The sequence below is a fragment of the Peromyscus leucopus genome, chromosome 17 (genome assembly GCF_004664715.2).
Source record: "Peromyscus leucopus breed LL Stock chromosome 17, UCI_PerLeu_2.1, whole genome shotgun sequence".
Taxonomy (NCBI): domain Eukaryota; kingdom Metazoa; phylum Chordata; class Mammalia; order Rodentia; family Cricetidae; genus Peromyscus; species Peromyscus leucopus.
The window spans coordinates 39880980-39904213 of record NC_051077.1 but is presented as its reverse complement, the minus strand read 5'-3'; the positions used below and the strand labels follow the sequence as shown (position 1 = coordinate 39904213).

The 23234-nt window shown below is 39.1% G+C and overlaps 1 protein-coding gene across 1 annotated transcript in view; it reads right to left on the bottom strand.

Moving 5' to 3' along the window:
* Hpgd (15-hydroxyprostaglandin dehydrogenase) overlaps nt 1-15871 on the bottom strand; it is a 28986-nt gene extending 13115 nt beyond the window's left edge. The window contains exons 1-4 of the mRNA XM_028860910.2: nt 15469-15871; nt 15110-15233; nt 11817-11923; nt 4878-4974 (exon numbers count right to left, since the gene is read on the bottom strand). Of these exons, the coding sequence (XP_028716743.1) occupies nt 4878-4974; nt 11817-11923; nt 15110-15233; nt 15469-15561 (421 nt within the window). The 5' untranslated portion in view covers nt 15562-15871. The remainder of the gene's footprint in view (nt 1-4877; nt 4975-11816; nt 11924-15109; nt 15234-15468) is intronic.
* Between the last annotated feature and the right edge of the window lie 7363 nt (nt 15872-23234).

Below are 23234 nucleotides of genomic sequence, written 5' to 3'. Positions count from 1 at the left end.
CAACTCTGCATACACTAGAGTGAGCAGAAAAAACAAAACTCAAACTGAAAAACGTGTAAAGGAAGCTTGGAAAACAAACAGGAAGTAAATGTTAAAAACACTTTGAAAGGGAGAAATAGTCTTCTCTAGGGAAGTGTATTCAATTGGTTATCTAATAGCAAGTGGTTGGCCCTGAAAACATAGATACAAGTAACATTATATAGATTAGCAACTTATATTTAGAAATTATATATATATATATACATATTTCATATATATGTATGTATATATAATTTCTCTCTATATATGATTATATGCATGTAACAACAATTAATGAAAAAGGAGGCCATAAATTTGAAAGAGAACAAGAAGGGGTATATGAGAGGGAGAGAGGAAAGGAAGGGAAAAATAATGTAATTATAATCTCAAAAATAAAATTAAAAAGTACTTAATATTTAATAATACCTCTAAGGTTTTGTTTGTTTGTTTGATGACCTCAATCTATGTACCATGACTCAAGGTCATACATTTGTTGATATGGTTTTGAGAAAATTATGAATAAGGGGTTCTCTTTTATCTCTAATTATTTTAATACTCTGTTGTTCATATATGCGCCCATGTGTGTGTGTGTGTGTGCGCGCGCGCCTATATGCCTGCAAGTACATGTACACATACATGCTTATTCATGCTAGGTGAGTGCTCTTCTACTGAGCTACATGGTCAACCATTTTTATCTTGAGACAAAAATCTCACTACGTAGCTCAGACTTGCTTCAGAATGGCCATTCTCCTGTTTGCTCCTCTTTAATGTTGGGACTATGCTCTGAAATTTTATCAAATTGATCTAGTATGTATGAGTTAGACATTACTTGATAAAACACAAGACTGTTTTGAAACTTTTGCGATGAAGGCATGTTAGCTAAAGCTCTTTGTGGGAAGAGCGGTAGCAGAAGACGGCTAATGAGAACGAGGAAATGATATAAAGCAGGTGTGGAGGCTGCATTGGTTATGCAAAGGACACTTGAAGAGGCCTGAAAGCCAAGCAGAGTGGACACAGAGACACTTAGTCCATTGTTTAGCCTTTTAAAATGGGGGTGTCTTACATGTTAGGATGAAAATCAAAGGGAGGAGGAATTTGAGACAACATAATAGTCATTATGGTAACAGGGTCAGAAAGTTAGTTTAGAACCAAAGCAATCCTATCACTGAATTTCTAATAATCCACAGTTGCACCTGCAGGAACAAAAACACTTATATATAGTTATAGATCTTGTGTCTGAAATAGGCTCCCCCCCCCCCCAAAAAAATAGCTCCAAGGGTGAGTGGCATGATGGGGCCAGTTCTTAGCCAAGAAAGCAAAATGAACATTAGATTGAGGTCCTTAAATTGTTCTTCTTGATGACACGTTGGAATGTGGGATTCAGGCCAGCTCCCAGTGTGTGTGTCAAAGGAGGCAAGCTGCAGTGTCACATGAAAGTTAGCAACAGCCTTGGGGACCCCATGAGTCCTGGAGGGACCAGCAAAATGAAAAGATGTATTCAAGATAGGGCTTCAATTTCCTTTATGTTCTTCCTAGGCTCATAACCTTGGATAAAGAGGTAGACTCATAAATCAGTGCATATCTGAGATAGATAATGAAGGATTAGAATTTAATATGATTTGCATCAGACTGCATGTGTGAATTTCAGCCCTGCTGTGCATTGGCCACACAGGCTGGGGCATGGCACTTAACTCGCTTGCCTTGTCCTCATTTCCGTAGTAGACTATGGACTCTTCAAATATAGTGTTTACAATGGAACCACGTTGCCATAGTCTGGATGCTCAATGCCCTCTAGATGTTCATGTATGAAGGACCTGATCTTGAGGGTGGTGCTACTGACAGTGAGTAAATCCTTTAGGAAGAGACCTTCGAGGAGGTTCTTAGGTCACTAGGGACATGCCCATGAAGGAGACTGGAGGACCCTGATAGTTACCGATTGTGATATTATTGTTTCGGTCAATCAGACACTCCTCCACAGTGCATTACCCTTAGAAGAGGCTCCAAGTCCCTATCTGCTGACCTTGGCCTACAACTTCCATAACTCAGTTCTGGCCTTTTTCCTTTAAGTCTTTTTCTTTTTAAGTGAATTATCTCCAATACTTTGATTATAGTGAAAGATACTTTGACTAAAGTGAAAGAAGAAGAAGTATGATTACTCATACTAATACATGAGTAAACAGTTAATATTCAACAAGTGCTCGTGGTTATGTGTTTAGATATTTTAACTGGAAAAATGACAGTAGTATTATCTTGTATCTCTCCTTATTAATTGCTCCTTGAGGCAATGAAGCTCATTTATGTATTACACAATCTTTATCACAGAGTCCTGAATTGAGCCAACCTTTCCAAGTTTCCTAAGAAGTAAGTACCCAAGGCCCCCACTGACACAACGCTAAGAGGATCTATGTATATTTCTGCATATCGTCCATGGTTCTCCAAGCTCTTCTGACTCAATTCTCTGTATAAAGAATATCCGTAGAATAGTCTCTTCTTTTCCTCCCTCTTTTGTTCACCTTCTCATACTAGGAATTGAACCTAGTGTTTCAAGCATACCAAGGAAACGCTCTACTATTGACCTATATCCCCGGGGGGAGGGGGGGCACACACGTGTGCTTTCAGGTGCCTGCCTGCAGAGGCTAAAACAGGGCATCAGATCCTCTGGAGGTGGAGCTAGAGATGACTATGAGCTGCCTGATATGGCTGCTGGGAACTCTGGTCCTTGCAGAGCAGCTGTGGAGCCACTCACCAATGTCACCTCTCTCATTTAAAAATAACATTTGGGACAGGGTCTTTTAGTGCATCCTTAGAATCGAAGCATCGCCATTTATAGGTAGATGCCACAGGGGGAAAGTAACCCAATTATCCTTAATGCTTTATAAATTAGGTTTCTAATCACATTAGGGGTCTCAGTTTAACTTTAAGCAACCCAGAAAAATGTCAGTCATACTTCAGATTTCCTAAAGAAGGATACTTATAAATATACAAATGGTGCTTTTATAATGACTCACGAAGAAATTAGGAAAATGCTGAGAATGAGAATCAGGGATTTAATGAGTCATAGATATCTCTAAATACCACTGCTGGCTTCTCTGACTCCCCCCATACTACTGGAGGCAGAATGGACAGCACTGTGATTTTGTGTGTGTGTGTGTGTGTGTGTGTGTGTGTGTGTGTGTGTGTGTGTGTGAATTCTTATCCTGAAGTTGCTACACTGAGACCAAGCTGGTAATTTAAGGTCTTCCTATCTTTTGGACATGAAGAGTTTAGACTCGCTATCAAGTATGAGCAGGCTTCTTAAATGTCATGACTTCACTTGCACCCTTCTAGAAGCATTGGTGAATTATTCCGAGAAATTTTGTTGTTGTTGTTTATTTGTTTGAGATGGGGCATTGCTGTTGGTTAAGCTGGCCTCTAATCTGGGCCGTCCTTCTTCCTCCTACCTGAGCTCCTTCAAGTGCTAGTGATACAGGTGTGGACCAGCATATCCATTCCTGACTGGAGTTGTAAAAGTATAGTTACTTAACTGAGTCACTCCACACACTGGCGGCTATTATTGAAGAATACAGCATTTCCCTGACATTAAACCATTTATTCTGAATGAAAACCACTTTTTGATTGCTTGTGTAGCCTCATTTCTTTAGTCCTCTGCTGTGGATATCGCTCTTTATAAATAAAACACTGATGGCCAGTGACCAGACAGGAAGTATAGGCGGGACAAGGAGAGAGGAGAATTGGGGAAACAGGAAGAAGGAGGGAGAGACACTGGAGCCACCGCCAGGATAAGCAACATGTAAAGACGTCAGTAAGCCACCAGCCATGTGGCAAGGTATAGATTTATAAAAAATGGGTTAATTTAAGATTAAAAAAAAAATAACAACAAGAAGCCTTCCACGGCCATACAGTTTATAAGTAATATAAGCGTCTGAGTGATTATTTTATATGTGGATTATGGGACTGCAGGGCTTGGTGGAACCTGGAGAGAAGCTTTCCAGCAACAGTCCTCCGTGTGGCAAAAGATCAGCTGTCCACTGAAACCATTATTCTTACATGTACAATTAGAAAATATTTTCCAGATTTTTCAAGTAGCTAGATGAATCATGGGTCAAATTCTGCACTGGAATGTGAGCATAGTAAGGTCTGCCATGGCTTGCTTGGGTGGCTGAGGGTGGAAGAGCAGTGATGTGTCCTCCATATGCTTTACTTCTTTCTACTGGACAAAAAGGTGTCTGCCTACCACAGATCAACACTAGCAGCTCCGTGATAGAGGTGAAGACCTTCTGTCAGCCAGATTTTCCAACTTGCTGTATATAGACTAGGTACCCAGGACTAAAAATCTTGCCCTTGATAATATACAGATGTTGTCAAAACTAATTATATATTAAAACTAAGATGTGTTTGAATATTAACAGCTTAACATACACCAACTAGTACAGATGATGTCACATTTTAAAATTACACATTCTCACTAAATTCATAAGGGAGTAGAGATAGCTGACATCACATTAGTAATTTTTATTTTGTCAAAAGTTTTTTTTTCACAAGTATGACTGCTTGGAAGTATTAAAATCATCTTTGAAAACAAGTAACTGGAAATACACACACACACACACACACACACACACACACACACACACACACAAGCAATATCACCATAAAGATAACTTTGAAAAGAAGTAACAGATATATTGTTCAAATTTTTTGTATTATGTGTAGAAAAATCTAAAAAAAATCTTTAAGGAAACAAACAACCAGATTTAATTCAATCTTGTTGTGATGATTCATATACTTCACAGATTTACTTCTGTGGTCCAAATTATCAGTAAGAAAAAAATTCCTGTTAAAATGAGAATTGTTCTTACCTGCTAGTGAAGACATGTTGATGATGACGCCACCTTCTCCTCCATTTTGTTTACTCATGTAATCCAAAGCAAGGTAGGTCCCACTGATAACAGAAACCTAACCCAGGAGCAAAAATGGAAAGGGCGATACAGCTATTAGTCTTTATCATCTGTCTGCATACCACACATGTTGCTCACTCAGGTATGTAGGGAGATCTGCAAGTATAATCAATGAGAGTTTTTGCATGCTTTAAATTTTTAATTGCTCCTGATTTGCTTTTTTTTGCCCTCCTAACATTAGTGTAGGTTACCATATTCCTATGTAAGTTCACCTAACTTATGGGCATATCTACTTCTGGGCATGCAGCCTATACCCTTAAGAGTAATTTCTCTCTTCACTTGGCCACCCTTAGAGAAAACTGAATTTTTCATTTGCAAGCACGTACATTCTTATCAGCAGTGTACAAAGGCTCCCTTTCCCCTACATCCCCGTCGTCAACATTATTTTATTACTTTCCTTTGATGGTCATTCTGACTGCTCTGAGATAGATCCTGTCATTTTCATTTGCATTTTCCTGGTGGCAAAGAATGTTGGAAGTTTGGTTGATGTTTATGGGTCACATTTGTACTTTGTCTTTTGAGGCTTGCTGGTTCACTTTCATTAGCCCATTTATTGATTGTTTTGCTTTTTTTCTTCAAGAATGTGTTTATTTTTCTCTTTGAGTTCTTTATATATTCTGGTTACTAATCTTCCATTAGATGAATAATTAGGAAAATTTTTTTCCCATTCTGTAGGCAGTCTCCTCACTCATTTGTTTATTTTGCTGTGCAGAAAGTTTTGACTTGCACAAATCCTACTTGTCAATTATTACTATTATTTCCCAAGGACTGAAGTTCTTTTCAGAGAGCTTTTGCCTATGTATGTATCTTAAAGTATTTACTCAGGATTTTCTTCTAAGACTTCCAGAGTTTTAGGTCTTACATTAATATCTCAGAAACATTTGAGTGGGTTTTTGTACAGAGTGAAGAACAGAAATCTAACCTCTTTCTTCTACATGTATATACCACTTGTTGATGAGACTCTTTAATGTATGTTTTTTAGCATCCCTGTGAAATTTCAGATAGTTTTAGCTATGATGGTATAAATGTGAGTTTTCTATTCTATTCTGTTGATCTACATATATGTTCTGCGTTAATATCATGTTGTTTTTGTTACCATAACTCCAAGTTGTAGTTTGAAATCAGGTATTAAGTTACCCCTAGAATTGTTCTCTTTTCTCAGGATTGGATTGCCTATCCAGGGTCTGTTGTGCTTTTCACACAATGACCGAGGTTGACCCAGATCTCACTAGGTAGCCCAAGTTAACTTTGATCTCAAGGAAGTTTTCCTGCCTCATCATCCTTTGTGCTAGGATTACAGCATAAACTATTTTACATCTATATGCATCTTCTCCATGTAACATAGTAGAACATGACCTTCCTAGAATTAGTGTAGACACTGGCTGATGTGATTCAGTCAGGGAAATTGCATCCCTCTTTATAGTGCTGTGTTTGAGACCTAGAATATGACCCAGCTATGGCTAGTGAGACCTGCGGATGGAGAGGTGAAGGTGGAGGTGAAGAATGGGATCTGGTGAAATCTGTTGTTCTTAAGAAAGGTATAAAGAAATAGCTACATTTTCCCCTTTACATTGCTTGGTGACTGTTAAGTCATGGTAAAGCACAGCTAAGCTACTAACATCATGAAGATGAAACCTGAATAAAAGATGGTGGGGCTAAAGAGACTAGATTATGAGGAAAACACTGGTGTACAGTGTCGGATAACCCCGAGCCCTTCAGTTTGGGGAAATCCCATGACTCTTTTCTAGTTCTAATTTGAGCAGAGATTTTCTGCTACTTGGACAGAGTCTTTAGACATATCTACTACTTAATGTTATTCCACACTGCTGATGGCTTCATTCTGATCATCCACTGTTTTCCTGCTCACCCCTTCAGTGGGAACTCAACTTTTATTCTTACTTTTAAGAATTTCCTACTCTCTGAAATAACTCGAGAGCAAACTGATAGTATTGTTTCTTTTACTTCTCTGAACTCTTCTCTCTTTCAGCTTAAGCTTTTCAAAACTGAAAATTCACTTTGGACAGCTTAATTCTTGCTTTATCTATACTTTATAGTAATGCACAGATAAAGGTCAATAGGCCATGAGTCTGAAACTAGGGGTACATACTAGTGTTTTCCTTCTTTTCATTCGAAAAAAGTGCTTTCTTAGAAAGTGTTTAGGGAAACTCCATTTCCTGCTAGTATGTCTAGAACAACAACAAAACAAAACAAAAAAAGGTAAGTTGAAAATTCTATTCAATTAAGTCATTTTTCCAGTTAAGCAAGGGCATAAATAATTTATCACTGTTCCCTGAAAATGAAAAAAAAAACAACACCTAAATGGATTATATAAGAAGGAAAAATATGTACATGGCTGAAATTACTAAAATCAGTTCAGTTCTGTTTGTTAATTTCTGCCCAATTCTTCAGCATGCTTGAGTAAGGTTCTAGTTTACATACATTAGTATATGCCTTTATTCTGATATTTAAAGCTTTCCTGACATTCTGCTTCTGTATTTCTAAAAATCTTCAAGTTGTAGTAAGATAAGAAATGTACAAAAGTTTATGCTTCAATTTTAAATTTTTTAAAAAAATGTATTTATTTTATTTTATATGTATGACTGTCTGCCTGCCAGTCTGGATGGGCATCATGTGGGTGGCCAGTGCCTTTGAAGGTCAGGGGAAGACATCTGATCCCTGGAACTGGAGTTACATAGGGTGGTGAGTCACTCTGTGGATGCTGGGAACCAAACTCGTATCCTCTGAAAGAGCAGCCAATGCTCTTAACTGTTGAGCCATCTCCCCAGTTCCCTAGTTTTAAAGTTTTAAAAAGCAGGATTCATTTCCATATTTTCTGTAGAGATGGACAAGGGAATATTTTTCTTAACCATCTAAGTTCAAGAATTGAATAACTTTTTAAGTTAAAGTGTTGATGGGACAAACTTCAAGGAATATTCAATGTTTGGACTGTATACAACAACAACAACACACATACACACACACACACACACACACACACACATGGAACTTTTAGAAAAAAATCATAGAATGAAATATTTCTTGTTAATATTTCTTGGTTTTGAGGGATGCATATATATATAATATTGGATCACTAAATCAAGCATCAAGATAAAATTACATGACATTTCTAGATAAAACAGAATATAAATTGGTTCTGTGGTATTATTTAAGATACATTGTGAATGTAGTTAAAATTCTGTTCTTGACTTCATAGAAAAAAACTTCTCTAACTTCAAAGAGGAGACATTCTTTAACTGTTGACAAAATGATCAAATCAACATGTTCATTCAATACTTTTAGTTATGAAGAGTCAACTTTTATATATAATACTAAAATTGGAATTAAAACCTATTGCAAGTGTTAGAATTTTTTGCTAATTGCAGTGTTCTATAACTTAAAGCGTGCTTTTCTATTCCTCTGTACTGGGAATATTCTCTAGTAACACAGACATCTAGAAAAAAAAACATATCCTGTTTGCTTTCTTTCTTATCAGGTTTCACATGTTTCTACAGCACACATACACAGTGTATATACATGCACACTCAGAGAGACATTTATATTTTTCACTACTAAAATTCCCAATCTGTCATTTCTCCATTTCCCTCATCTCATTCCCCTCCACTTGAGGTACTTCACAGTTTATAGTTCTTACACTACATTGTAATTGAGAATATTCTGGCATCTAAACCATGCAAATTTGCTTTTTATGGTCCTTGTATTTTCTCCAGGCCAGTTCTCAAAGAACATTAATGGAGATTATTTTTCTGAAATCCCCTTCATTGTTTAATTTTTCATGTCTAGGTTATTATTTTTTCTTAGTTTTTCCTTGTTTTGGTGCTAATATTGGCTAGAGAGACTTACAATTTAGCAATTCTAGCTAATGTACTTCAGGTAGAACTTTCCTTGTTACAGCGTATCAGTGGCAACAAATGGTTACATATTTCATTTGCTATTAATCTCCTTTGGGGCCAACAAAAGCAAACACATTAAGAACAATGCTTCTTTAAACTAATCTAAAGAGGGAGCAGATAATTAGCTTAATGAGACAATGTATTTTCCCTCCCAGAATCCCTACCCCAAGTGCAGGCACCTACTAACCACAGTGAGGTTCTGTTGGGTCTGCTCACATTTCTGAGTCCTGACTCAGGAGTAACTCTCCTTTTTTCCTCTCTCTTCCATTTTTGTCCTTTGGGGGCTGGTCAGAGTCTTGTATAATCTGTGGAATACTTTGGGATTTTTCATTCTTTTTCAGAAGTTACTCTCCCCACTATGTGTCTGTTGTCTGCCATATGGCTGACCTCCCTGTGGGCTTAACTCCAACAGCATGCTTTTGGCTTTTTCTTAAGCTCTTACTGATGAATCCATAATAACCTTTTTATTTAAGCAGCAACAGTTCTGTCTGTTTTCTCAATTCATCTCCTTATTAGAGGAACAATAAGGCAGAAAAATCCACTTCATATGAAAAGGAGATTGTGCACAATATATATTCTGGTACCTAGAAGGGAAATTTGCTTTATTGAATGTCTCTGTAGTAACACTGGGCTGTATCCTTCACACAAATTGTGTCCTATTTAACCTTAATGGTTCTTAGAGGTAAGAAGTTTAACTTCTTTCACACCTGTGAATGTCAAGGTCAGAGATATTTATATAGAGTCCATAAATTGTTACATTCAGGACAAAACTTTAGTTTTGACTAATTCCGAATATGCACCCCTTTTTTCCCCAGAGGAAATCGGTAGTCAACTAGTATTTCTGGAAAGATAATCATCAATAGCAGCTTTCTATTTGAATATGCTAAAGGATTCAATATATGTTAATTATTTATCAAAATTAGATTATATTTCTCATCTGCATGGGGATGGATTATTTATGTTTACAAAAGCTTCAAAATGTTAAAAGAATCGCATTATAGAATTGCCTTACTAATATTCGAAGCAATTCTATACCTACCTACCTGCCAAAGTTATTTCAAATTTGCAAAGTAACCAAATGTCAAGTATAACACAGTGACTTCCTGTGTGAGAATACAGAGTACTGTTTCATGAATTTTGGGGATAATAAGCTCAAAAATAGGAACTAGATTGAGCTGGAGAGATAGTTCAGAATCCTTTTTGTTTTTTCCTGAGGGCTGAGTTCAGGATTCATATATATGAAACAGATAATTATACCATTGCTCTGTACCTCCATTCCCAATGCATCCTCCTGAGAAATCCCATCTAGCATATTTCCACCATCCTCATAGAAACTCTTCAGTGTATAATCCATTAGAACTGTTTTTAGATGCATAATTCATGCTAGCACAAATTAAGTTCTTTGAAGGCAGAAAATTACTTTTTGTGTTCTTAGAGGGTAGAAATACAAAGAATCTTGTACAAATTAATGTGAGTGGTTTTGTGTGCGTCTCAGTGTTTTGGCACAGTCTTTGGTGACTTGCCAAACCATCTCGTGTGTGTGTCCTTGCACTTTCATTGCTTACCATAGTTACCCTCTCTTACTCTTCACCCTGCTGATCTCATCAGCCCTTCCCACACAGGAAATGCACCTGTTCTACTGTCCCAAAAGCCATTTTTGAGCTTCTCCCTTTATCTGATGGCAACTGGAGGTCCATTTGTAACCCCTCAGAGCTCACCAAGAATGTTCTAGATAGAATGAGTATTTGCAAAATCACCATCGATCATTTTGGCAATAGGTTAATGGTAGGCAATAAATCTATGGCAACAGATCAATAGATCAGGACCCCTAAACTCACTCCTGGGGCGGGAGGAGAACAAAACAGAAAACATGCTCTTAACTGCTGAGCCATCTTTCCAGCCCCATCTAGTTGCTGTTTTTAAGCTTATTATCGCCTAGGAGGAAGCTCCTGAAACAGTACTCTGTATTCTCACCCATGAAGTCATTGTGCTGTACTTGACATTTGGCTGCTTCACAAATTTGTAATAACTTGAGCCAGGGCATGGTGGCCCTGTATAAAATCCATCTGACATTTTGTTTTAGCTACACACTTCTTAATGTTTTGTTTTTTGTTCTTGTTTTCTTGCAATGCTGGGGAAAGGTTTGAGTCTTATTAAACCACAATAGCCTTATGTTGAGGGTGTTCATAAAATGCTATAATCTATCCCCTTATACAACACTGGATGAATTGAAAACCTCATTTTAAAATTTTACTCACCATTTACTTCAGAGCTAACTCATCTTCAAATGTGGATATCACACATAAGAGCATGTATGCACATGTATACACACACACACACACACACACACACACACACACACACACACACACACAGAATTACTGAATTTTATGGCCAAAGTCTTATTAACTATAAAGTTCAATGATCTCTTTAACTTTGTTTTCTGATCTATTTCTAGAATTCAAGACTTGTTTTTCAAATACATAAGTTGAGTCAGGGTTTAGCAATCTTAACTTGTTAAGGGCCAGACAGTAAATATTTTTAGGGTTGCAAGCCATGAGGTTTTTGTCACAACATTCAGCCTGCCATTATTGCACAAAGCTAGATGGAGAAAATATAACAATGACTTCATGGTTGTAGTCTAATAAAACTTTATAGATACCAAAATTTCAGTTTCACTTATTCATGTATGTCAGGTTATTCATGAACTGTATGTTTTTGCTTCTCTTTAATATTTTAAGACATGTTTTCATAATTATAAATATCAATTATCATCATATTTATGAAAAGATAATTTGCTAGCTTTCTGTAACTTCCATTTTTCTAAACTGAAGGCCATTATTGTTGTTCTATGACTATAATAACATTTTATATATACAGAAGTGGTACTGAATAGTCTTAGTGAATAAATGAGTCTAATATAGCTTACCAAATTGATTTGCAGAGTCTGTTCCCAGTTTTTCTCATTGTTCACTCCTGCATTATTGACCAAAATATCCAATCTTCCAAAATGGTCTACGACTTTTCTAAAAGTATCTAATAAAAGAGAGAGAGAGATTTTCATTTTCCACATATGTATTTAAATAATTTCCTATGAGAGGAAATGGATTTCATTGAGTCTACTATATTATTTTATTCTATTTCATTGTTGTACCAGAGGTTGAATTTAGGACCTGACATTCTAGACAAGCACTCTCCAACTGATTTATATCCCTAGCCATCCTTCTACTTTTTATTTTGAGTCAGGGTTTCACTAAATTGCCTAGATTGTTGTTAAACTTGGAATCCTCATGCTTCAGCTCCCATTGCTGAAATTATAGGCTTGCACTACCAAGTTTAGCAGGATTTTTAAGTCTACTTGACCACATAGTAAGAAGTACGCTCATAATCTGGTTCTGAATAAGTGGTCTGCCGACTAACTCTAGGTAATACCTGGAGTTACCCAAATGATAGAAATGCAGTATAGTTCTTGCATGCTCACTGAATCAGAATCTTACTTCAACATATCTTTAGATGATTTGAATTCATGTCAGCATTCTACAGTCAATAAATTGATGGAGCAGATATTAGAGAAGTGAGCATCGCAAACTAAGAGCCCTCCTGAGTTCTGTCTGGGCAGTTAGTATCCTTTCCTTCTTAAGAAATTGTTATAACTCTTTGGTATAGACTATAATACACATTCTTTGCATTTGTTTGCAGCACGGGTCAAATCTAGGGCCTACACACTATAGAAAAGTGCTCCACCATAGGAACCATGACCCTAGCCTTTCAAATATCCCCTTTTAATAAGCTCTATTGTATATGCGGAGCCTTAAACTAAGTCAGTACTCATGCATTTAAATCCATTATGATCATTTTTCCAGGAATCTTTGCTGTTCTAATTAGTAAAAGATTACTTTTTATTCAGTTGATTTCATCGTGTTAATGTTACTTTCTTGTTTCATTCTTCCCTCTTATTATCATTACTACTTTACATTATGGATTTGTATAAAACTGTGTTCAGTTGGAGAAGTTTATATAGATTCCAAGACCTGAATCTCACACACTGCATTGTCTAACCATCTGTCAAAGTCTGTAAACCCTCTATATCCAGTTCAAAGTTGGCCTTACCACCTTAGTATTGAGAAGCTCATATTTCTTAAAGCATCCTTTTATAAAGTTCTATAGATTTAACAAGTGGTCACTTTTATTCTATTTCTATTACTTCAGTCTGTAGACAACAACTATGTTTTTCCTTTCATGGGGCATAAGTCTATTTCCAGTCCTGCAAGTGAACACACGGGTTTCTTTAAATAGGTAGATCAATCCAAATTTTAATGTGACTGAAAAAATTTATAGAATTATTAACAATCATCAAATATTTGGGGCAGGCAATAAACATGCAAGTTGATTGTGAAGCACATTTTCAAAGTTTTTGCATAAGCATCATTTTATACTCATTGGGCCAAACTGGAAAACAACAAAAATAATAACAATAAAACAAACTTTTTTACTTTTTAATGGATTTTTAAAGCCATTTTTTAAGTCTTCAGTTGGTTCCAGAAAAGGTCAAGGAATATTAATCTGCCCCTGCCCCTTCCATCCTAGGTTTAAGTTACTAAATACATATGTCTGATTTTTCCTCAGTTTTCTTCCCTCCTGGTTGCCACTGCTTTGATTTTGCCAAGGTGCCCTGTGCCATCTGCTTTTTGACATATCACTGAGATCTTGGCTCACATGACTTCAAAGTTTGGCTCCCTCTGACATTTACATGCAAGGACACTCTATCTTCATCTGAACTTTCTGTGTTTTTTCTGTTTGTTAATTTGTACAATAACATGTCTAGATGTCTCCAAGAACCCTTCCAACTCTGCACTGTTACAATGTATCTAAACAGTTTCAAAAGTCCTGGGCAGCCTTTAGTTGTGACATTGTGAGCATCACCATCATCCTTCCATTTTATGTCTGTTCACTCTAAACAACTGGTGAACTTCTTATGACTGACAGGCCTTCTGGGTCATTTATTATGTGTCTGAGTTTCCTTCACAATCACTTATGCTTAATAAATATCTTCATAGCCATGGTACTCATTTTAAATACTGGCAAAATAACTTATATTAAATGTCTTGTGTAAAGCCATATGAATTATCTATACTGGTCCTCTATTCCAGCAGAATAAATGTTGGCTCTTGGTTGAACCTAAATGTCATTAATATGCTTTCAATGAAACTATCCTCTGGCAAAGCATGCTCTGTTATGACTGCTCTTAAAAATCTGTTCTACTCATGCATGCTAGCTCTATTGTCTGACATATTATCACTTTCATATTTTAATGACATTCTCTTTAATCCAATTTCACTTATCTTTAGATTCACTGTCTTCTAACAGATCAGTCCATTTTAATCATAGGATATCTTAAGCTGCAAGAAACCTAGGACCTCAGTATCCCTTTAAGCTCTAGAGTGAACCTGGTGTGAGTTTTCTGACTTCTGGATTAAAAATGTGCCTACCAATTTGCTTCGTTCCTTTGAATAACACCTTGTGAAAAACCAACATTTTTTTTTCCTATGTTTTCCCTCCTGGGAAATTTTCTTTATGAAAATTCTTGGAGCCCTCTATACAGCCAGAGTATAGTGCTGACGCCAATATTCTTCCTGATATTTCACAAGTCTATTTTAAGAGATCACAGAAAAACAGGAAAACTTTGGGGAAAGGCGATAGAGTCTTTCCTTCTTTCATTCTAACACCACACAGTGATTAAGAGCCATCTCAGAGGGGGAAAACCCAGAGAAAACATCTGGCTAAAAGTATGTGGTTTGCCTATGACCCTGACCCTTGAACTTGTAGCCTGAAGCATGCCGCATTTGCTTGTCATTTAACTGCATTGTCCAGCTTCCTGGGAGCTATTGCCACAGTTCCTCAGCCTGTCCCCTCACGGAGTAATTACTGTAGCAGCACTGTCTTCGAATACACAAAAGACATTTGATTACATTATGTGCTGCCAAGTAACTAAAATAAAAGGATTTCTTAGGCTGTCCTGTCTTCCCTTTAGTTTTTATGGCCATTGGATTGTCAGAAAGAACCATAACAGTCCAAACTATCCATGGGAGCTAGAAGGTCGCAGCTTCTTCCAAGGGAGCGATGCTGGCGTTCAGCCTTGTCGGGCTCTTACCTGGCAGTCTTCAGGTTGCTGCTTGCTCAGGGCGTGTTCCCGAGTCTATGGATTGATTTCCCATGTCTTACCTCTCAGCTGTTCCTGGTCAGCCACATCACACTGGACGAACAGAGTCTTCTGAGGTTCGAACTGCTCATCCAGGGCAGCTTTACACTTTACACCTGCCTCGAGATTCAAATCCACCAAGGCTACCTACAAACAAGAAGAAAGAGGGAGCAGGTCTTGTGTGCAGCTCTGCCACACCAAGCCGCGGGACACACAAGCAAAGAAGAAACAAGACGCTCCCTTCTTAGACCTCAGAATGGGCTCATCCAAGTTCGGGTTCTCTGCCAGCCAGCGGCGTTGGAGGTCTGCTAGCGAGCCTGGAGCTTTGCAACCCTCGGGGCTGGGGCTCCTCCGGCGTGTGGGTGGACAGAGAAGTCCTTACCTTGGCGCCATGGTGTAGCAGAGCCTCGGCAAAAGCTCTGCCTATGCCCTGCGCTGCACCGGTCACCAGGGCCACTTTGCCGTTCACGTGCATGGTGGGTCGCGGCTCCGCCGGGGGTGGGCGAGCTCCGCGTCTCGGCGCTGCTGCAGCTTTTATGGCCCCCTCTGCGTGCCTGTGCAGCGGCCCTAGGAGCTCTCTTGCCAGTGGGCGGGGATGAAACTGTCAAACCAGCGCCTAGGAAACTGTCCCTCTGTCACCTGCCCCCAAGCACCCGGGTGGACCCGAGGTGACTTTTGCCTTCTAGGCTTTCCGCTTTTGCCGGTTCCCATGGGAGAATTTGCTCCCAAGCCCCTGGTTGCTTGAAGGTGCTGAGCTGACGGAGGAAACGCAGAAAGGAAGGAAAAAAAAAACCAAAAACTTTCTTAAAAAGTTTCTTGCACTACTCAAAGGCTAATCCTATAGGAGAGCAGAGGAGAGGCCAGGGAACTGGGATTTCTCCTCCCACTCTCGACAGATACTGAGCTACAAGCAAGCAAAAGAATGAACACAAAATGTTAAGGGACGATGCTCTCTCTCTCTCTCTCTCTCTCTCTCTCTCTCTCTCTCTCTCTCTCTCTCTCTCTCTCTCTCTCTCTGTGTGTGTGTGTGTGTGTGTGTGTTAAAGCTTTTGCATCATTTCTCATCTCATAAACGAATATTGCTGTAAAGTAGGAGTGAGCGATGATGACTTCATTTACTGGCGTTTTGTACAAATATCGGGCATGAGAGTTTAATTTTGCTCTGACCTTAAATTGAATCATATTTCAGCGCCAGAGCTTTAAGAACTCCCTCAGCGATCCTGTTTCAGATCTGTGTCAATTGTGTGTCGTCTTGGAAGGTCCGTAGGCATGCCTTCGCTTAGACTGTCAGCATCCCTGGTAGCCTGATGTATTGTGGCTTTGGTGGAAGCTTACTCATTGGAAGGTCCTGGCCCGCAAGGCTCAGTTTCTAGAGTTGGGTTGGAGCCCCCTCCTCCCCCTCCCCAAGCCCTGCAAGAACTGGAGCGCTGTGTGCCAGGGCGCAGGTCCACTGACTAAGCTTCGCCCTTTCTCACGTTCACAGCGGCAGGCTTCAAAGTACATTCTGTCAGTTCAATTCATTGGCATCTATTTTCATAAACAAAGAAATCGGAGCACTCCGGGCAGCCCGAGATTAACAGCAGAATGAATTCTTTGTGTACTTTGCCTGCTTATAGAAGGAAATCTTAGGGAATGTGCCTGGTTCCTCAGGGAAGTGTTTGGGAAGGTTGCATAAATTCGAGTTGGTGTTGAGCCAACTGGTTTCAAAGTTGCTTGAAACTCGATCTTGAAAAAAAAAAATGTTGAGAAAAGAGGGTAGGAAGATATTTATATTTCAGCATTGTACTGAGAAGAGGAAGTGGAGAGACAGTATTTTAAATTTTTTACTTTATTCAGAATTTCATGCATGTATACAAGGAAATATGACCACCTTAACCCCCAATTTGCTCCCACCAAGGTCCTTATGCCCCACCAACCCCTCCTCTTACTTTTCAAGTAACCCACTAAGTTCAGTTCGTCCTGCCTATCTGTGCGTGGATATGAGACCAGGCACTGAAGCTAGGAAGCTCACCAGTGGCTACATATGAGGGCTCATGTTGAAGGAGTAAAGCAGAGACAAGAAATAATAATAAAGACAAATAACAGAAAGCCAGCCCAAGTCTAGAAACCGAGCCTTGCGGGCCAGGACCTTCCAATGAGTAAGCTTCCACCAAAGCCACAATACATCAGGCAAAGGAAGAAAGAAGTGTTTACTAATGCCCAGTGCTTTGAGGAACATGAGGTGGGGGTGGTGGGGGTGGGGGTGGTCGGTGTGGGGTGGGGTGGGTGGGGTGAGGTGGGGTAGGGTAGGAGTTTGGCAAAACATTTTTTAGTTTGCTGGGGCAATAATGGCTAGTATGAGTATATTTAAAAGGCACAGCACTTAGTGCTGAAATTTTAGGAGAAAGGAGCTGAGTAGAGGAGAGATTGTGTTAGAGCCATGACCATCATTACACAACATGGGCTGGGTGGTAACTGGGGAAATTAGAAGGTGATTAAGTTTTTCTTAAAAAAAAAAAAAAGAGGTGATATTTTCTAGTTCCATCCATTTGCCTGCAAATTTCATGATGTCATTGTTTTTTACAGCTAAGTAGTACTCCATTGTGTATATGTACCACAATTTCTTTATCCATTCTTTGGTTGAGGGACAGCTAGGTTACTTCTAGATTCTGGCTGTTATGAATAATGCTGCTATGAACATAGTTGAGCATGTGTCCTTGTGGTATGCTCGAGCATCCCTTGGGTATATGCCCAAGAGTGGTATCATTCAGTCTTGAGGTAGATTGATTCTTAATTTTCTGAGAAACAGTTATACTGATTTCTAAAGTGGCTGTACAAGTTTGCATTCCCACCAACAGTGGAGGAGTGTTCCCCTTGTTCCAGATCCTTTCCAACATAAGCTGTCATCAGTGTTTTGATCTTAGTCATTTTGATAGCTGTAAGATGGTATCTCAGAGTCCTGAGTGAGGTAACCCAGACTCAGAAAGACAAACATGTACATACAAACACGTATATATTAACTTATAAGTGGATACTAGTTATAAAACAAAGGATAACTAGACTACAACCAACAGCTCCAGAGAAGCTAGGAAACAAGGAGGACCCTAAGAGGGATGTACAGATCACCTTGGGAAGGGGGATCAGAGGAGATCCCATGAGTAAACTGGGGATGGGGGGCAATAGAGGGTAGGGGATGAGAACATGAGGAATGGGATGGTCAAGCTGGGGGAAGGATGGAGTGGGAGAGCCATGAAAGAGATATCTTGATAGAGGGAGACATTAAGGGGTAAGGGAGGAACTTGGTGCTAGGGAAATTCCCAGGAATCCTCAAGGACAACCTTAGTTTAGACTACTAGCAACAGTGGTGAGGGTGCCTCAACTGGCTTACCCCAGTAGTCAGATTGGTGAATACCCTGTCATCATAAAACCTTCATCCAGTAACTGATGGAAGTAGATGCAGAGATCCACAGCCATGCGAGCTCCGAGAGTCCAGTCAAAAAGAAGGAAGAAGGATTTTATGAGCAAGGCAGGGGTGGGGTGGGGGGTCAAGATCATGATGGGGAAATCTACAGAGACAACTGAACTCAAAGGAAGTCACGAACTTTAGACCGACAGCTGTGGAACCGCATGGGACTGGACTAGACCCTCAGCATGGGAGAGACAGTTGTGTAGCTGGGTCTATTTGAGGGGGCCCTGGCAATGTGATTGATCCCTGGTGCATGAGTCGGCTTTCTGGATCCCATTACCTATGGTGGGACACCTTGCTCACTCCTGATAAAGCAAGGAGGGGCTTGGTCCTGCCTCAACTGAATGTACCGGACTTATTTAGCTGTCCCTCTATGGGAGAACTTACCCGGTTGGAGGAGGCTGAGAGTGGGGGAGAGAGGGAAGAGGGATAAGAGGGGATCTGTGGTTGATATGTAAAATGAATTTAAAAATTAATAACAAAAGAAAAGGACGGTGTTGATTTAGACTGAAGACTGTGTTAAGGAGAAAAATAGGAGTTTGAGGGTGAGATTTTAAGGTGACTTTGTGGGTGTTGCTCCTTCTAGCCTGCCTCAGATTCCTTATTTGTTAAGTAAGAATTAAGCAATGCATGTGAAGCATTACCACAGGGCCTAGAACAGAATAATAGCACAATAAATATTCATCTTAACAAATGGTTTCTAGATTGTTCATAAATCATACACGAGAGATGGGAAACAAGGACTTTTCTTTCTTTCTTTCATTTATTTATTTATTTTTTATTTATTTATTTTTTTTTGTACCTAAGAAGACCTAGGACTTCAAAATCGACTTGTTAACCTTCCTTATCCATCTCCACTTTCCCACTACCGATTTCTGATTGCTTCAGTTGAACCTTGCCTGTTATGACAGCAACAGCACTTAGGCTCCTGAATTTATCTGTCCTTAAATTTCTTCAATTCAGCTTCTATGCCAAACCAGGAAAAGTTCTAAAGACGTCGATGGGCTCATGTTTCCCCATTCTGATGATGAAAACTCTTTAACTCCAGGGCATTGTATATGATCTAATCAATGCAGTATATTTATCTGGTAGCCTCTCACTGCATTCCGGGAAGAAGTATCGGTTACAACACAGTCCAATCTCCACCCTCATGACCTTGCCCTGAAAGACTTGCTCACTGGATCTCCTCCTCCCCCTCCCATTTCCCTTACCTGTTTCTGTCATCAGCTATCCACCTTTCCATTGATTGTACTTAGTTGACCCTCTGAGCACCTCCACAGAAGAAGGTTGTGTCTTTTTCTCTGTGTGTCTCCCAGTATCTGGCCCGAGTGTGTATGTGTGTGCTCAGTGCATGTTAGATGAAGAAAAGCAGAGGTGGACACGAGTCATGTCAAGAGAAGATGGATAAGTTTGCTTGCATGCTGAGATTTCAGCTACTGTGTTGATTTGCTTCACATATTAAGATAAGAAAAAAAATACTTTTAGAAAAATACTTTAAAATTTTAAAAGAAAGGTACATTTTGATTTAAAAATATCTACAGGCCATTGTATATTGTTGTCTAAAAAATAAAAATCCCCCAACATTCTTTATCCTGTAATGACACCCTGACTCCTCTGTGGATTTTGAAAAATGTGTTTCCACTTACCCGTGAATCGTGCGAATTGTATTAACTTGTGTTTACATGAACTACATATTTCCACTACCACAGTGAGTTGCTACTAAAAATGTGATTCATGGCTAGAAAGATGAGAAATCTGAGATTTATTATTAATATAACTTTGTGAGAACATTCCTATGATTGTTTTAGTTTTTGATCAAGATCTCTTAAAATGAAAACAAAATGTTGTGAAATTTCAAAAGGGATACTTATTCCCTAGGTAAAATGTAAGTATTGAATATTTATCATTTATAGTGGAAGGGTGGGGGTAGAAATCTCAAAATAGCAAATAGCTCAGACTCCCTGAGGCCATGACTAACACCTATCAGCCCTGTGACCCTCAGGAAACTATTTAGCACCACCAGTTCTGGCTTCCTTAGCAGCAAAATGAGGATAATAATAGTACCTATTTCATAAAGCTGTTGGGAAGACCATATAATAAGTTAAATACAATTCAAGGGCACAAGCCATTGACTGGTACCCGACACATGTTATATAAATGCTATTATACTTAAGTACTACACATGTATAATTGCATCTGTTATTTACAGCCACAATGTGAGGTAGTTCTTATTGTGGCTATTTTATAGATGAGAGAAACAGGTTTGGGGAGTCTGGAGAACTTGGTCCAACACCAACACCACTTATCTAGAAAATGGAAGGAGAAGGTTTTGACTTGGGTCTGGCTAATTCTAGAGGAGAGTATATTTTATTTTGGAAAAAAAATTTTTAACTATTTTGTCTTGATAAAATTGTCATGCTTGCATTCAGTCATGTCTACATATGTTTGCTTCCTCTTGTTTGTTCGATGGAAACAAGTACAGAGACAGGCAATTTAGTCACTGAAACACACAAACAGTGGCAGAGCAGCAGCAGCAGCAAAAACATGAAGGCCACGTGGGATAACTCTGGGATCTTGGCTCTTCCATCTGCATCCATTTTTTTTTTTTTTTTTTTTTTTTTTTTTTTTAGTATCCATGTGATGGGAAGGTAGTTCCCAAAGCCCTGTGGGAGCTTTTTAAGGGTCATTCAGATCCAAGGAGGTCATGAGGGTGGGGCTCTCACCACTCAATTAGTGTCTCTACTAGTAGATGAAAAGAGATCTTGCTTGTTCTTTATTGCTGAGTGTTTAGTTATGTTCTCTCAATTCTGCAGAGTCCTAACCACCAAGAGAGCCTGTATAGAGATGTACCTTCTCAACCTTGAACTTCCAGAAGATAAGCTAAAGACACTTTTTGTAATGGACCCAGTTTCCTTGATTTCATTACAGCAATAGAAAATGGATTAAGATACAAGCTGTCTACTTCTCTTTTTTTTTTCTTAAGATTTATTTACCTATTATGTAAACAGTGTTCTGCCAGCATCTATGCCTACACACCAGAAGAGGGCGCCAGATCTCACTACAGATGGTCGTGAGCCACCATGTGGTTGCAGGGAATTGAACTCAGGACCTCTGGAAAAGCAACCAGTGCTCCTAGCCTCTCCAACCCCATACCCTACACCCCCAATCCGCTGTCTTCTTTTCAATATCTAGTAAATTCTTGTACTTTCGGAATATACCACACTTATTCCATTTATCAGACTTATAAAGTAAACATTACTTTTTTTTCATTTTATAGATGAAGAAATTGAGATTCAGAGAAGGCAAGTGACTTGACTCATGATCGCCCTGAAGTTTGGCACAAATCCTGGCCCTTAAACAAGCCATAGGGCCCCAAAGCTGTTGCTTTTCTGCCAGGCTCAACTGCCTTACATCCAGGGTTTTGTTGTTCTTGATGTTGTTTGTTTGTTTTATGTAGCCTCTCTTTCCATTTGCTAGCTACGAGAGTGCTTCCTTCAGCCTCTCTGAGTCTGTTTCCTGATCCATTACAGGGAGAACAAATTGTCATTCCTTGAATCACCCACTGTCATGCCTAGCACTTACTTAGTGATGATGAGTAATTTACATCAGGCTTCTCCTTTGATGGTCCTATTTCTTTCTGGATTTTAGAGATAATATTTAGTCACAAACACTAAATGAATGAATGCTCAGATCACAATGGTAGATTTCTACTCCAGATTGCAAGTAAAATATTCCCAATGCTTCATGCTGCATTAGTGCTAGACTCTCTATAGGAAAGTATTGTAGATTTCAGAGAGGAACAGTAGAAATGTACATTTCACAGTTCTGAAGGCTAATTCTGGAGTTCCAGGTCAAAATGCTGAGAAGCTTGATTTCTCCTGAAGCCTAGTTACATGGCTTAAAGGTAGCTGCCTCTTACAGGGCATATATCTCACTGATGTTTTCTTTTGTGGCCAGATTTCTTCATATAAGGACACCAGGCAGACTGGAGTAGGAGCTGTCCTAATGTTTTCATTTTAAGTTAACCGACTTTTAAAAGCCTTTACCCTACAAAAATACTTCAAGAGCCAGAGGTTGTCAGGTGGCAGCAAAGAGAAACTGTCTTCTAGACGTAACAGGGGCACTATACTCAAGGCACTTGTTGCCCAGAGCAGCAACCAGTTTTTCTGCCCAGACTCCAGCATGGAACAGAAAGGAGCTCACAAGGCCCACCTCTAATGGAGAAGCTATGCACAGATAATGGACCCTAGGAGAGGGAGACTCAATTTTCTTTGAGAGTATGGCCCAAGGCAAGTTGAATATCTTCCAGTTTATGGCCCAGTACCCAGATGTACATGGGGAGCACAGAATGGGCTTGATGAGTTAATTAAGAATGAATAAACAGAGAGCACACAATTAGGGATGAGGGAGGTGGGGTGGATCTGGGAGGAGTCACAGGGAGAAATGGGATATGAATATAATCAAAATACTTTGTATAGAATTCTCAAGGAACTAATGAATTATCTTATTAAGAAAACAAATACAGGCCCCATCTTTATATATTATACTCACGTTCTTTGTTTTTGAGAGTTGGGTTTCAAATTTGGTGGTACCAGGCACAAAATTCCTCACATTCCAATCTGGAAATACAAGTCTGTTTAATAATTAAAATATGTATTGGAAAATTTTGTAGTCTCATTTAGATTAAACCAGTCTTGTGGTTT